Source organism: Sarcophilus harrisii, chromosome 6 (assembly GCF_902635505.1).
Source record: "Sarcophilus harrisii chromosome 6, mSarHar1.11, whole genome shotgun sequence".
NCBI lineage: Eukaryota > Metazoa > Chordata > Mammalia > Dasyuromorphia > Dasyuridae > Sarcophilus > Sarcophilus harrisii.
This window is the reverse complement of record NC_045431.1, coordinates 81,802,878-81,819,437: the sequence shown is the minus strand read 5'-3', so window position 1 is coordinate 81,819,437 and position 16,560 is coordinate 81,802,878. Positions and strand designations below refer to the sequence as shown.

The following is a 16,560-nucleotide window of genomic DNA, read 5'->3' as shown; positions in this document are numbered from 1 at the left end:
TCAACAATGAAGTGATGCAAGGCAATTCCAATAGACTTGTGATGGAAAGTGCCATCTATATTCAAACAGAAAACCATATGAAGACTCAATGTGGATGAAAGCATAGTAATTTTACCCACCTGTTGTTGTTCTTTATATGCTTGTTTTTTTTTCTTTTTTTTCTAATTTTTTCCCTTTGACCTGATTTTTTGTGTGTACAGCATGATGAATATGGAAAGATGTTTAGAATAAGTGCATATGTTTAACCTATATCAAATTGCTTGCTGTGTTAGGGAGAGGAGAGGAAGAGAGAGAGAAAAATGTGGGTCACAAAGGTTTGCAAAGGTGAATGTTGAAAACTATTTGTGCATGTATTTGGAAAAATAAAATACCATTTAAAAAAATGATGAGCAGGCTGATTTCAGAAAAGCCTGGAGAGATTTACATGACCTTATGCCAAGTGGAATAGAACCAAGAGAACATTGTACACAGCAACAAGATTATGTGATGATCAACTGTGATGGACTTGACTCTTTTCAACAATGAAGTGAATCAGCCCAATTCCAATAGACTTGTGATGGAAAGAGCATGCAGCGAGAGGACTATGGAGACTATACATGGTTCAAAGCATGGTATTTTCATCTTGTTGCTATTTGTTTGTTTGTTTGTTTTCCCCTTTTGATCTGATTTTTTCTTGCACAGCATGAAAAATATGGAAAGATATTTAGAATTGCATACATTGAATCTCCATTTGCTGCCTTGTGGAAGGGGAGAAAAAGAGAAGGAGAAGAGGTAAGAAAAATTTGGAACACAAAGTTTTGCAAAGGTGAATGTTGAAATGCATGTATTTGGAAAAATAAAAGACTATTAAAATTAAAAAAGAAAAACCTAAATGGGCCTTAGACAAATTACTTCATCTGTTTCCTCCTCATTCAGATACTAATCAAGGGTTGTTAAGGGAAATGTACTTTTTAAATCTTAAAACTCTAAAAACTGTGAGCTGTAATTATCACATGACATGTTGAGCCCATCTGTAGTCAGCACTATGCAGCTGCTGCCATTTACCCAATGTAGGCCCCTATTATTAATATGTTTTATTTGTCTCACAATACCTGTCAATCATGAACCAAAATATAACAACTTGGGTCACATATTTTGCTCACTCTGTTTTTCATCACACACACACACACACACACACACGCACACACACACACACCCCTTTCTTATTCAGGATTGTTTATATTTTAAATGATAATTTAATTTAAATTAATGAAATTATAGTTACATAAAATCATTAGCCAATTGTGCTAGCACATGTAACCAGGAATTTGCTGGTAAATCTTTCTTTGAAATATTCTAACTCCTGGAGGAGGTGGGGGCAGCAGGGAATGGGAGTGGGAGCAATTCAGCAGGGAGAAAAGAAATAAGCATTTATTAAAAGTCTACTGTGTGTTAGGTACTGTGCTAAGTACTTTATAAATATCATCTCATTTGAGCTTCCCAACAACTTTGGGATTTAGGGACTATTATGATTCCCATTGTACAATTAAAGAAACTGAGGAACAAATTAAGTGACTCACCCTGAGGCACACTCTTAGTAAGTATCTAAGGCCAGATTTGAACTCAGGTTTTCTTGATCCCTGGACCACTTTAGCTGTTTAATATGTATTATTAACATTTTTCTTCATCATTTTCTTAATCTAGACAATCAGCAAAACAACAAATTAATCCTTTATTTGTATATTTCCATTAAATTTTAACAATTATGAGCTATTTAGAATTAACTACAGCAAACACTTACACTTGGCTTTCCACATCCTTCCCCAATCTAACCCCAAAGCAAAAAATTAATCTCTCATATTATAGTACATTTCTATTTTCTATAGTCTTCCAAATTAGAGGAGGGGAAAATCAGGAATCAATAGTTCTCTGAGAGAGGGGGGAGAAAGAAGGAGAAAGTGAAGGAAGGAGGAAGAAAGAGAAGGAGGGAGAGATGGGAAACAGAGTGCCTTCAAAGTGGGAAGGTAACTCACAAAAATTGCTAGAGACTTTGGCTGACAAAACAGTACCTCTGGCAATAGACCAATATTAGTGCAGATCCTGGACTTCTCCACGGTGATCTTTACAGCTTTCATGAACCCCAGGAGTCTTGCACCAACTGAATATAGTAGGTTAGATGAGATTATACTCATTCACCCATAGGGACACCCAAGCTCCAATACAGAAAGCCAAAAATGAATGGATTAATTCCTTTAGAGTTGTCAATATCTTCCTTTGCACTAATTGCCCCTCGTGATTAGAATAAAACCCATTTTCAATTTAGTCTTTCAAATACTTAGTTTCTTTCAAAGCTCAGCTTAAATACCAATTTTCTTCATCCCTCCAAAAGCCAGTACCTCCACATAAATCACTTTATATGTATTTTCTATGACTGTATATCTTCCTCTATCTCTCAATCTCTCATCTGTCCAACCATGGATCTATCCATCTGTCAACTATCTTATCTATATTCAAATCAATTGTCTTCTATGGTTATACTGTACATTCCGTGAAGAAAGAGTTGTTTTCTCTTTTGTCTTTGAATTACCAGAGCTTAGCATAGTGTCCAGCATATAATAAATCTTTAATAAAGCTTGGTAGTTGATATTTTTTCTGATTATTTAACTTTTACAATTGATAACATAAACATAATTAGCATGTGATGTTGTGTACTTCTCTGGACCAAACATGTCCTTTTATATCATATCACATTTACAAATTTTCTGATAGCATGACGATGTATGTAGCAGAAAACTTCTGTTTTCTCATCAGCAACATGAATCTCTCAAGTCCCTTCTAGCTCTGGAGGTATATGATTTTGGTCTGATTAGGAGATTTGAATTCTAATACTAGATTTGTTTTAAATAAACCAGGGAAATTGACCTAAAAATGCATGATGCAAGTTTTGAATCTAAAGTTTCTTCATCTCTAAAATGAGGCAAGCAAGTCACTTAATTCTCTTTGTCTCAGTTTTCTCATCTGCAAAATAAGCTGGAAAGGTAATAGAAAACTACTTTAAGATCTGTCAAGAATGTGATATGATAGGAAAATAACTGAACATCAATATGAGCAAAATGAGGCAAATCCTCTCCTTAACTCTATCACCCTTTGCTATATATTTTCCCTCCACAAAACAAAAAGCTTTATAATACTATTTCTCTTCTCCACTCCTTTATCCCCATCTAGAAGAAGTAGCAACATAAAGTTAACATACTCCTTTAGGAGGAGGGATGTATTGAAGAAAAAATAAATGTCTACATGCTGGTTTCACAAGGCACAGGAGTTTTGCAATATGTCCAAGTGGAGACAGTACTACACTGAAGAAATAAGATTCTTGAAGAAATAGAATCTTAGCCCCAAAGCAGGATGTTGAATTTGTCATCCATTGCTTATTAGCAGGCATCCCTCACGATAATTTAAAGGACATTAATCTGTTGTCTTTCCTCTCTAAGCTTATTAAGCCCATCTAAAATAAATGGAAAAGTGAAATATTTTGGAATAATTTGCTTTTGTAGGGCCCAGAGCTCCTATTATATTTATCTTTCTCTATAGGGAAAATTCTCATCAATTTTTAATGGAATTTTAATACCCTGAAAGAACAATAAAAGAATTAAGCACACAGTGCAAATTTCTATTCCAAAAACCAGTCAGAGGTGTGAGTGCTCTATGAATCTCCACAGATATACCAAATCCTCCTATATAAACTGTTAACCAAGGGTACATGGAATAATAAACATAATATGTAGTAATAATAAAAAATAAATGGTAGAAACATGGATTACTCTTATGCAAGGGATGGAGAAACATAAAACTTTGAGGGCCTCTTTCAGTCTTTTTTAAGCTTCTGAGGACCTTTTTGCATATTTAGCTAAATAAACACAAATTGAAACAGATTTTTTTACTTGTGTGAAATAGTCCTAAGCTTTCTAGGATTTTATGTTTAACATTAAAGTTCTGTTCCACTAGGTCCAAAGGGGCTGTGCCACTTGTTTCTCTATTCTGTATTCAGGTTTGTATGGATTCAGACCTAGGAAGTCTGACTTTGGGTGAGAGGGACTCGGTTTTTGAGTCAGTCAGTCAACAAATATTTATTAAATGCTTACTATGTCCAGATACTGTGCTATATTCTAGGACTACAAAGAGAGGTGTGAGAAAAAAAATTAGTCACCATTCTCAAGAAACTCACAGACTAAGGAAAAGACAACACACATTCAACTATGTACAAGCAAATATATATTGGATAAATTGAGAATAATTTCTAAGAGAAAGTACTAAGACTTAGGGGGACAAGAAAGATTTCTTACAGGTGGGACTTGATCTGGGACTTGGAAGAAGTCATAAATGCATATTTACTGGTTTGTTAACCGCCATTCTCTTGCCCTCCATATTACCTTAAGGACTATAGAATTATTTTACTTGTAGTAAGTTAAATTATGTCTCATATCCAGTACCTCTCAAAATCAGAGAGTGAAAAAAGTACTTAATATATAATATGAATCAGATATGGGCCAGGTAAGTTATTCCCACATGCCTAAGAAATGCTAAACACAGGATACTAACAAGTATGCATTAATAAAATAGAAACTTAAAGCAAAATTCACTACCTGCGAACTACTAATACAATCTTCTGGGAGGCTACAAATTTTTATCAAAATGAATAAAATGCTAATTACATACAAAACACTTTTCACAGAAATAAAATCAGATCTAAATAAAAATATCAATACTCATGGGTAATCTAAGACATTATAATGAAAATGATGATTTTATCTAAATTAATTTACTTATTCAGTACCATATCAATTAAACTTCCAAAAAGAACCTATTTTATAGAGCTAGGAAAAAGTAATAATAAAATTCATCTGGAAGACAAAATGATAAGAATATAAAAGAAATTGTGGGAAAAAAATGCAAAGAAAAGTGGCCTAACTACCCTAGATCTCAAACTATATTATAAATAGGCAATCATCAGAACTCTCTGGTACTAGCTAAGAAAAAGTGATAAAATTGGTGGAACAGATTAAGTACATAAGACATAATAATAAATAACCGTAATAAATCTAGTTTGATAAACTCAAAGGTCCCACTTTCTGGGATAAGAACTCACTATTTGACAAAAACTTCTGAGAAAACTGGAAATCACTATTGTAGAAACTAAGTACAAATCGGCATTTTACTGAGGTGTAGCTATTTGAAGATAAGGTCAAAATAGTAAAATGATATAGAACTACTAGGTATATATCAATTAGGAAATGGCTGAACAAGTTGTGGCATATATGCAAGTTAGGTAATGTTATTGGGCTACAAGAAATGATGAGTGAGTAGATTTCAGAAAAACCTAGAGGGTGAGGGAATTGTCACAACTGGATTATACACAGTAATGATTGGTTGGTTGATTGGTCAGTTGATCGTCCTTTATTCTCAAAAAGGACCAAAATGACATCACTGTGTTAGAGTTGAGTTATAATGTGTCCAACTCTGACTGAGCAGATAAATACAAGCTCGGAATCTCTTTCACAGGTTGGACACAAATACATCTTGTACTTCCCTAATTTTTCACATCTTGTATTTCTTCTGGGTTAATTCATTTCTGTTTTGCTCATAGAACACAGAACCTTCTCTGATGAGGGCACACCATGCTGGTCAGTTCTTGTGCCAGTGTCTCCTATGTCATACAATCAATTCTAAAGCTCTTAAGAGAGACCTTGAGAGTGCTCTTGCATCGCTCTTTCTAACTATCTTGTGAGTTCTTGCCTGTGTGAGTTCTCCATAAAATAATTTTTTTAGCAAGCATACATTAGGCATGTGTGGCCAGCCCAACAGAGTTGTGCTCTCTACAGCAGAGTTTACATGCTTGGCAGTTTAGTTTGAGAAAGGACCTCAGTGTCTGATACCTTGTCCTGCAAGGATAAGTTATTCAGTTTCCTGGCATGGCAATATTATTCTGTTCAGATTTCACAGCCATATAACAATGAGGTCGGCACAATGGCTCTGTAGTTATTCAGTTTGGTAGTGTGTAGGAGATGCCTGACAGACTGAATTGTAGAATTAAATGGCTAAAATCTGCCATTTATTAAAAATGTAAAAATATGACAAAATTATCTTTCTAATAATAACCACTTATTAGGTTATTTTTTATTAGGATGGGTTATTTTACATACATAACTTATAGTGGGGTGGGATGTAGAAAAAATTGGAACTCAAATAGAAAAAATGAATCTTAAGATAGAAATATGGTTTGCATGATTGTACCTACATAACCTATATCAAATGGCTTTCCTTCTTAATGAAGGGGAAAGGGAAATAATTTAGAACTCAAAAATTTTTTTAAAGAATGTTAAAAAAGTTTTTAACATCATGTTAAAAATGTCTTTATATATACCATTAAAATAGTTAGAAAGGCATAAAAAAATTCATTAGTCATTTTACATTTCACTATAAGCATTATCCTAACAAATCCCAATTGGTATCTATTGATAACATTTCAATAGAGTTGAGTCAATTTTCTATTTAGTGGAAGACCTGAATTCAAAATTGGTCTCAAACATTTATTAGCTGTGTGACTGTGACCAAATTATTTAACTTCTATATGCCTCCATTTTCTCAACTGTAAAATTGGCATCATAATAACACTTACCTCCTAAGGTTGTTGTGAAGATCAACTGAGATTATATTTGTAAAGCACATAGGGTAGTGTCTGAAAAATAGTAAGCCCTTAATAAATATTTATTCCCTTCCCTTCCTTGCATTGGTGGACAACATCTCCAATTCAGAAGTTTCCTTAACTGCCAGCCAGCTGCTTTTTCCAGCAAAAGTGTTTACAACCTGTACCTTTTGACTTCCTCATGACCTCCTCCAATCTTGGACACATCTAACCAGGGATATTTTCCCCTTGTGATCAGGAAAGAACAAACATTAAAGGGTCAAATTTGGCCAAGGGCCCTGTTGCAAGCTTCGCATGGGGAAAGGAGAAAGGTACAATTGTCATACTACTGGTGTAAGGAAAGACAGATCCTGCCCTACCCCTTACTGGAATTAAATGCTGCTACCTATAGAGTGCTGCAGATATAGGCAGTTTTCTCCTTTTAAAAGGTCCACTGAATTATCAAGTCCTTTGGCTCAACAGCCAATAAGGGGTCTCTTCATATCAAATTACAAACACACACACCTAAGTCATCCATGAGCAGAAGTCAGTTTTGAAGCTCCCCATTATCATCCAGACATAGAAAAGTCAACTCTGAACCTTTATGACATGTGACAATTTTTGGGATCCTCTTCTACCTTTTACCACAGAATTTATAGTTATGTAACCATATGATTGTACAACATGGCACATTGTGCAAAACTCAAGAATAATAACAAATCAAATTTTGTAGAATTTTAAGGTTTGACAAAGACTTTCCTCCCAAAAATCCATTTGAAAGAATATTTGGAAATATTAGGAAAATGTGGGCTTGCTTTCCTTTTTTTTCTTTGGTCATTTTGGGGTATCATCCTTCCAGTGGTCAATGTGGTTATTTACAATTTAATAGTTCTTTGGGCAATAGTTCCAAATTGCTTTCCAAGATGGCTGAATGAGTTTAGCTCCACCAACAGAGCATTAAGGTACCTATTTTTCCTCATTCCCTCCAGCATTTGTCATCTTCCTTTTCTGTCAACTTTGCCAATTGGATGGGCGTGAGGTTGTTTTTTAGTGTTAATTGTTTTAGTTTACTTTAGTTCTTTTTAATTTACAATAATAGCAATTACTAATTATTAGTTATTTAGAGTACTTTTTCACATGATTGGTGATAACTTGGATTTCTTCTTCTAAAAATTACCTGTTTTGATCCTTTGACAAATTGTCAATGGAGAAATAGCCCTTACTATTTTAAATCTGAATCAGTTCCCTATACATTTTAGAAATGAGGCCTTTATGGCAGCCCTTTTCATAATGGCAAGAAACTGGCAACTGAGTGGATGCCCATCAGTGGGGGAGTGAGTGAATAAGTAAGGATATATGAATGTTCTGGAATATTATTGTTCTATAAGAAATGAGCAGCAGAATGATTTCAGAAAGACCTGGAGAGACTTACATGAACTGATGCTAAGTGAAATGAGCAGAACCATAAGATAATTGGACAAGGCAACAACAAGATTAGACAATGATCAATTCTAATGGACATGGCTCTTTCCAACAATGAGAAGATTCAGGAAAGCTCCAATGACCTTGTGATGAAGAGAGCCATCTATACCCAGCTCCCAGTGTGGGAGCTAAGAGTGGATCACAACATAGCAATTTCACTCTTTTTGTTGTGGTTTGCTTGAACTTTATTTTCTTTCTTATTTTTTTTTAACTTTTTGATCTGATTTTTTTGTGTGAGCAAGATGAAATGTATTAATATGCATGCCTATATTGCATTTAACATATATTTTACCATGTTTAACATATGTTGGATTACTTGATAACTAGGGGAAGATGTGGGAGGAAAGGGGGGAAATCAGAACACAAGGGTTTTCAAGGATTAATGTTGAAAAATTATCCTTGTATGTGTTTTGAAAATAAAAAAACTTAAGTAAAAAAATAAATTAAAAATAAGAAATGATGCCTTTATCAGATAATCTTACTATAATTTTTCCTTTTATCTGCTTCTCTTCTCATTTTGCCTGCCTTGATTTTGATTACAAATGCTAATGACTTCCCCTTTGATCTATTTTATACATATTTACATAATATATCATTCATTAAAATGTGATCTCTTTGAAAACAGATACTGCTTTGATTTGGTATGATTAGGATTGGATTTTAAGATTTGGGTTTTTTAGGAGGGGGGAGACTTTCTCTGTTTTACTAGGACTTAAAGTGTGAAGTCTGGATTAGCTCCCTGGAGGCCTCAGAATCAGTAGGAGTCAGGATAAGCAAAAGTACCTGGTCTTTAGGGGGAGAAATGAAGAAGATGGACAAAATTGCCACACACTTTCCACCGACCAGCCTCCCTTATCCTCCTCCTCCTCCTCCAAAGTGACTCTGGCTTGTTTTACTCCACCCCCTAATCCCTCCTAGGATTCTCCTAAGCCCAAGCATTGAGCTAGCATTAACTGTGAGAAGAGAAATTGCAAACATGCTAATAGAGTTATTGTCCAATAGGTAATTAGCCTTAAGTGCTTGAGTCCACGTTGTAGAGCACCTCAAACAGGAGAGGTAGTCTGTACCAGTTCATGAGAACCTATTGTAAAATTTTCAGTGTGAGGATTCATGCTACAAATCTGGGCTTGACTGGCATTCAAGTCACCAAGTTGTCTCATTTTTAAAATTCATTTGGACTAAATAGCATCTGAGAGGTTCCTTTCAGCTCTAAATCTATGAGCCTGTGATGATCCAAGGTCATTAGTACTTTACTGAAGCTAAAGGATCTGATTGAATGAGCTCAGAAACATATCTCATTGTCTTTCTTGTTTTTGAATGAGGAAGAATTTAAAATATAGATTCTTTTTTAAATTGATGGGAAAGGAAGGAAGCAATAAAAGTCATAGATCTAGGGGAAGGAGATTAAGTCATTTGTTGGAAAGTCATTAATAAGAATTTTCACCAAGTCATGAAATTAAAGCAAGATATGAAGTCTTCAGAAGGCTCCAAAGGAGAGGGATGGAAATAACCAAAGATCTGGAAGCTACTACTTTAAGCAAAAGTGAGTCCTAACTGGTCTGTTCTACCTAAACTTTTCCCTAGCGTCAAATGGAAAGGGAATAAAAATATCCTGCCTAGCATGGCAGCATCAGTGGATGCTGTCCTGGCCTCTCACATACGTGGGATATTGGTTTATGACAATCTCTTCTGGGAAAGAGGGAGGTGGAAGGAGATGCAATATTCTACCCTGCTCCCCCACAGGTGCTCACCTTCTCCCTACCTGCCCCATCCTCAGCATTTCAAACTGATTGATGCAATTCCTAATAATGTCAGCAGATGGCGCAAGTTACATATGAAAATATATGTCCAGGCTTAGAGGATCCTCTAATTCTTTTTTTTCTCAATTACATGTAAAAACAATTGTCAATATTCTTTAAAAAAATAATAATAATAATAATCTCCCAGTTCTTAATATTAAATTCCATAGTGTTTTTTTCCACCTGTAAGCGTAGTTCTCAAGTTTCATTTTACTTTTTTCATTGGCTATTGGTCTAATGGATGGAATATTGACTTTCCAGTTGAAAGATGGATATACAGAGTAGGTAGAGGGGACAGAGAGTGTGCATTCATCAAATACTTACTATGTGCTTTGCTTTGCTTTTTTTTCCCCCCTTTCCTTCCCCTTCCCTCTATCCATATAGGGTATCATGCCCTGTAGGTCCTCTTCCCAAAGGAATATAAATTTTGACTGCTTGAAACCTTACAAGAAATCTTGGGGGTTTACTGGTCAGATATCTATCTTGGGAAGCAAGCCTTAATATGTTGAATATGGAAATAAGCCTTAGTATGGTGAATATGGAAATATATTTAGAAGAATTACACATTTTTAACCCATATCAAATTATTTACTGTCGTGGGGAGCAGCTAGGGAGGGAGAGAGGGAGAAAAATTTGGAACACAAAGTTTTGCAAAGGTGAATGTTGAAGATTATCTTTTCATATATTTGGAAAAATAAAATACTACGAAGTTGTTTAAAAAAAAAATAACCATGCCTTAAACCCAAATCACTCAGGCTCTCATTGACTAGAACAAAAGGTTCCAAGCTAAATCCCACCAAATCATTGTTTGGGCCCTAATTGGCTTAGGATGAATGTAAATAGTTATTGTTTCTCTTTGGTCCAGGAATCATGACAGTCATCCCCATCTAGATGGATGGATGGAGGATAGATAAATAGATAGAAAGATAGATAAGTAGATAGATAAGTAGATAGATAGATAGATAGATAGATAAGATAGATAAGATAGATAGATGGATAGAGACTAGGTAAAAGAGGTCATTTTTTGCCTCATTTCTTATCTAGCTTTAATCACTGAATGGGGGCAACCCCAATCAAAGTGAGACTTGTTAAAGACCTGAGCTTAAAAAGGTCAGCGTCTCCCACTGAATCTGGGGTATTTCCAGTCATGCTGTTCTATAATCTGGCCCCTGGACCCAGATGGCTCTGAAGGGGAAAGTGAAACAGATGACCTTGCACAACCCTACCTCACTTAAATCCAATTCACTTGCATGCCATGGTATTGCCTCCCTGATGTCATGGCTATCTTGGAGAATGAAAGACAAACAACTGTGTACTTTGAACAGTGAATAAAAATACAAACAAATAAACTATTCTCCATTAGATAATAAACTCCTGGAGAGCCAGAAATTTTACCTTTCTTTGTAACTCTGATGGTTAGCAGTTTCCCAGACTATGTTGATGTTATTTCACAGTTATGTCCAACTTTGTGATTCCTTCTGGAGTTTTCTTGGCAAAGATACTAATATGATTTGCTCTTTTCCTCTTCAATTTATTTTACAGATTAGGAAACTGAGGAAAAGAGGGTGTGACTTTAAAGCCTTTATAAAACTATTTTCATTTAATAAATGGTAACTTTGATGAAAAATAGCAACAATCATGGTACCTCTGAAAGAAATATCTTAATGCATTTAAAACATTTCTCATATCAAGACAGACTTGAGATGTCAAATTCCAACCTTATAAGGGTTTTTTTTTAATGTCCCTAAACTGTGTGAATATAAATCTTTTGTACTTTTATTCTAGTTTACAAAATAAATGATTTGAACAAGACCCTCACAAAGGAAACATTGAAATTGCCCCTAAGTTTTACAATTCTCCTGCATTTTATTTAAAAAGGCCACAAATTGGATGTCTTCATTGATAAAACTGGACAATACTCCACAAATGTCCACATGTTATGCTTTCTGATGGAACAATGTGAGAAATCAAAAGCATATTCTAAAAAAGATAGGTAAAAAAATACAATTTCTAATCTAGTCGTAATTAAGTGATGTATATATTCCATTCAATTCAATAAAACATTTACTAAGACTAAGTGGCAGGTACTATGCTAAGTACGGAGAAAGACAACATAACAACAACAACAACAACAACAACAAAAAAGGATGGAAAGCAGAGCAGGGAGAAAAGATATGAAAAGATAGATGTCTATGGGCATCTTGTTGAAACCAACTGCAGAGAAACAAAGAAAAGAAAGAGTTCTCAGAGTTTATCACTCTGCCCTTTACCTGAGACATGAGTTAGCAAGATGGTATGAGATTAGAAGTGATAGATTTATTATGTAAGGGCATTATACCCAGATGACTGATACAGGGGGAAAAAATCATTTGGAGAATTTGATTTGGGATATTATTTCCAGCACTTAGGACAGTACCTCAGATATAGTGGGCAATTAATAAATGCTTTTTGACTTGACTTGCTTGATTCCAAGCAACAATAGTAAATTGCTTGCCTAATCATGCTACCATGCTAAATTTAGCATTAGCAGATTTGTAAGATTATTAGAAACCTCCTTCTTCCTCCTCAATCTCCCATCGCCACCTCTATTACATTCTCATTACTTTACTGTAAAGACTAAGAACATCAAAACTAGAAATTATCTACTTTGCTCCTATATTTCTCAAAGTGGTTTTTTTTTTTTTTTTTTCTGTCTCTTTCCTGTTGTCTATAAGAAAGAATGCCAAATAGTTTAGTAGAGAGAGCCAGAACTCTGGATAAGTATACCTGAAACAAGGTGTTAACTCAGTGGAATTGATGAGATGATGGTTATCTAGTATACATATACTTAGTATTCAGCATGGTGATTTAGTTCACACATATTCAGTATGCTGTAATGATGTAATTGTATAAGGGTATTTAAAATGGGGACAAAGTCAGACTCAGATGGAGACTGTTTGAGACTGTCAGACTGTCAGACTGTTGGAGGAGACTGGCTCAGATATGACAGACACAAACTGTGAAGAAGACAATAAAGACTTTGGACTCTATTTTTGTCCATTTTCATGGTGTCTATCCTGCTGAGACAAGAGGACCTCCAGAAAGCTAGCCCGACCATTATAGTTTAGAAAGAAATTTATTAGGTCATTTAGTAGAGGAGAATGAGCCAGAAAAGAGGTGTCACTCTCTTATCCATGCTCTGGAAGGTTTACATCATATAGGACTTAATTTTGCTGATTGGACAACTTGATCAAAACATACATTTGAGTGGATAATCACAAGTGCTGATGTGGTAACCCAAAATAAGAATTCTTTATGTAAATTGTGGCCTAGGGAATCAAAAATACTCGTTAACTTTCTCTGGCATTCCTAAAGAATTACTGGTCAAGGGACATTTAAATACTGGATTTAAACAGTATAATAATTTTTCCCAAATGGTATAATAAATCATTTTTTCTCACATCCCCTTCTCACCTCCCAATCTCAGAAGAAATTGTACCTGTAGTTTTCCTGCTTATCAGAGCTAACCCCTCCACTGTCTTTAATCCCATCCTCATATTTATGTGACTTTTTCACTCTGGTATTTTTCTCCTCCTTTCCCAGAAATCTCCATCTCTTTCTCTTCCCAGATGCAGAAGTTGGAAGGAAATTAGGAAAGTTTTATTATGACCTTCCCCAAATATCAAAACCCAAAGTATGCCTGTGCTTAGGCAGTCCCCACTTGACAATGATAACAGGTGTTTTGGGGAGAGGGGCTTTATACAAAGTATAAAGGAAATAAGCAGCTAGATGGGGCAGTAAATAGAGCAGATCTGGTGTAAGGAAAACCTAAGTTCACATCTGGCCTCAGATACTAGCAGTTGATCCTGAACAAGGTTTGCCTCAGTTTCCTCACCTAAAAAATGAGCTGGAGAAGGAAATGGCAAATCAGTATCTTTGCCAAGAAAACCTCCCTTTGGGATCAAGAGTTGGACAGGGCTAAACAGCAAACTCAAAGAAAACATTCTATCATTTGGAGAGAAGTTTTGACATCTGTTAATAAAAGCTTTAGCTAATGCAATATTCATGGGGCTTTAGAAGAGGGCAGGACCCAGAAATAGATAAGGCCCAGGGACAATATAGAGAAACTTTGCAAAATGGAATCACTTTGGTTACTTTGCTACCTACAATCTTCAATCTCTTTTTCACTTCTAGTGCCTTTTTCTCTGCCTTCAGATAAAGTTAGGTCTTCCCTATCCTAAGGCAAAATAACATTATCAACAAAAATCTTTCCCTTAATCCCGTTCCACTGTTAAGGTATCATCCTATTTCACTGCTTTGAGTGACAATTATCTACAGTAGTCAACACTACCTTCACTTTCTTATTTCCCAACTCACCATCAGCCCTCAACAATATGACTTCCTTCCAACAACTCTGCAGAAATTCCTCTCTCCAAGGGTCATCGCTGACATGCTAAGGGACATATGGAGTATTCAGGGAGGACTAGCATTTTAGCATGAGAGTTTGCTGAGCCTTTTTCAGGGTTACTAATCCACCTGTCACCCAACTTGCACTTGTGGCTTCAAGAAGCTGTAGTATATGAGTGGTCACACTCTGGTATAACCATCTTGGCAGATGGGATAAATCAGGTTGAGGGTAATGAACAGAGCTTAATCCCTTCTGTGAATCAGGGGGATATCTACATGAGGACTTCCCCCAGTGGATTGGGATGAGAACATTTTCTTGCAGGGACCATGAAGGCAAATGAAGCAGGCACTATGAAGGGTTTAGAGCTTGGACAGACAATGAAGTCACCAAGTTCATCTGCTGCATCCTGAGCAATTGCCAATCCTGATTTTTGTCCTGTAATTGGACTTTGATGAACAGGGAAGAGTGAGGGTGAAGATCTTGTACAACTCATTTAAATCCAATTTGTGCTTGAGTCAAGACATCATCCATAATATTGCTTATCTTCTTTGGAAAACAATGACTTCCTATGACCAAATTTTGTGGTCTATTTTTTTTTTCAGTCCCCAAATTCCTTAACCTTCCTGCAATCTATGTCATAACAGTTATTCAGAATCCCTCCTCTGATAATTCAATTAAGCTACAAACATATTTGAATATCTACTATGTCTCAGTTATAGGGTTTATAAAAAAAGATAGAATCAAAACAACCCATGCCCTCAAGGAATTTGCATTTTATTCTAGGGTGGGAGAAGTACAGAGTTTACACAGTTAACCAATTACAAAGTATGTACAAGGTAGGTAATGCAGAATAATTTCAAGTGAATACTTATAAAGAGAGGGAATGGGAAATCTAAAATAACTGAGGAAATAAAGCTTTGAGCTTTTAAGCATATCCATTTATTAGGCACTGCATGCCAATTGCATAATAGTTTGACACTTACCTAAATAGAGGTGGAAGCAGATTTATGCATTAAAAGATAGCAATTAGCAGGATACAAAACAGAATGTATCATTAGGTCATCTGATTTCTAATTGGAGGGAAAAAGAGCAGGGATTTTCTCATTTGGGAGGAGGAGAATGAACAGGTACAACTCCTTGAAATTAGGAAAAGTGGTGTTCCACTAGCCTTCCCCAAAAAAAAAAAAAAGTTCTGTGTTTTAATCAAAGAAACATGGAAACAGTAACTAAGTAAGCAATATGAGGGCTAGTTTTCAGATAACAATATATTAATGGTGAGAAAACTTGTTGCATCAATCATTGCATCTGACTGGGTTTCTAGTCAATATGACTTAGGTACTTAATTAAAAGTCAATAAGCAACATGTTTTTGTCAACCTGCCATCTGGGGGAGGAGGGGAGGAGGAAAAATTGGAACAAAAGGTTTGGCAATTCCAATGCTATAAAATTACCCATGTATATAACTTGTAAATAAAAGCTATAATAAAAAAAAAATAAAATAAAATAAAATAAAAATAAAGTCAATAAGGTAAGTCAACAGGTAAAGGTGATCTAGTTTCCCAGCTAGTGAAAGTAGCTTCCCTAGAGCTAAGTTCCAACAATGCAATAAAGTTCTTTTTTTTTTTTTTATTTAATAGCCTTTTATTTACAGGTCATATGTATGGGTAACTTTACAACATTGACAATTGCCAAACCTCTTGTTCCATTTCCTCTTTACCCCACCCTCCCTAGATGGCAAGATGACCAGTAGATGTTAAATGTATTAAAATAGAAATTAGATACACAATAACTATACATGACCAAACCATTATTTTGCTGTACAAAAAGAATCAGACTCTGAAATATTGTACAATTAGCCTGTGAAGGAAATCAAAAAAGCAGGTGGGCAAAAATATAGGGATTGGGAATTCAATGTAATGGTTCTTAGTCATCTCCCAGAGTTCTTTCGCTGGGCATAGCTGGTTCAGTTCATTACTGCTCCATTGGAAATGATTTGGTTGATCACATTGCTGAGGATGGTCAAGTCCATCAGAACTGGTCATCATATAGTATTGTTGTTGAAGTATATAATGATCTCTTGGCCCTGCTTGTTTCACTCAGCATCAGTTCATGTAAGTCTCTCAGGCCTTTCCTGAAATCTTCCTGTTGGTCATTTCTTACAGAACAATAATATTCCATAATATTCATATACCACAATTTATTCAGCCATTCTCCAGCTGATGGGCATCCATT

General features: G+C 35.4%; 1 protein-coding gene across 1 annotated transcript in view; it reads left to right on the top strand.

Annotated features, from left to right (window-relative positions):
* The first annotated feature begins 576 nt into the window (after positions 1-576).
* Positions 577-16,560, top strand: part of LOC116419856 (probable E3 ubiquitin-protein ligase TRIML1) — a 32,152-nt gene continuing 16,168 nt past the window's right edge. Inside the window, exons 1-2 of the mRNA XM_031942229.1 lie at positions 577-611; positions 682-771. Of these exons, the coding sequence (XP_031798089.1) occupies positions 597-611; positions 682-771 (105 nt within the window). The 5' untranslated portion in view covers positions 577-596. The remainder of the gene's footprint in view (positions 612-681; positions 772-16,560) is intronic.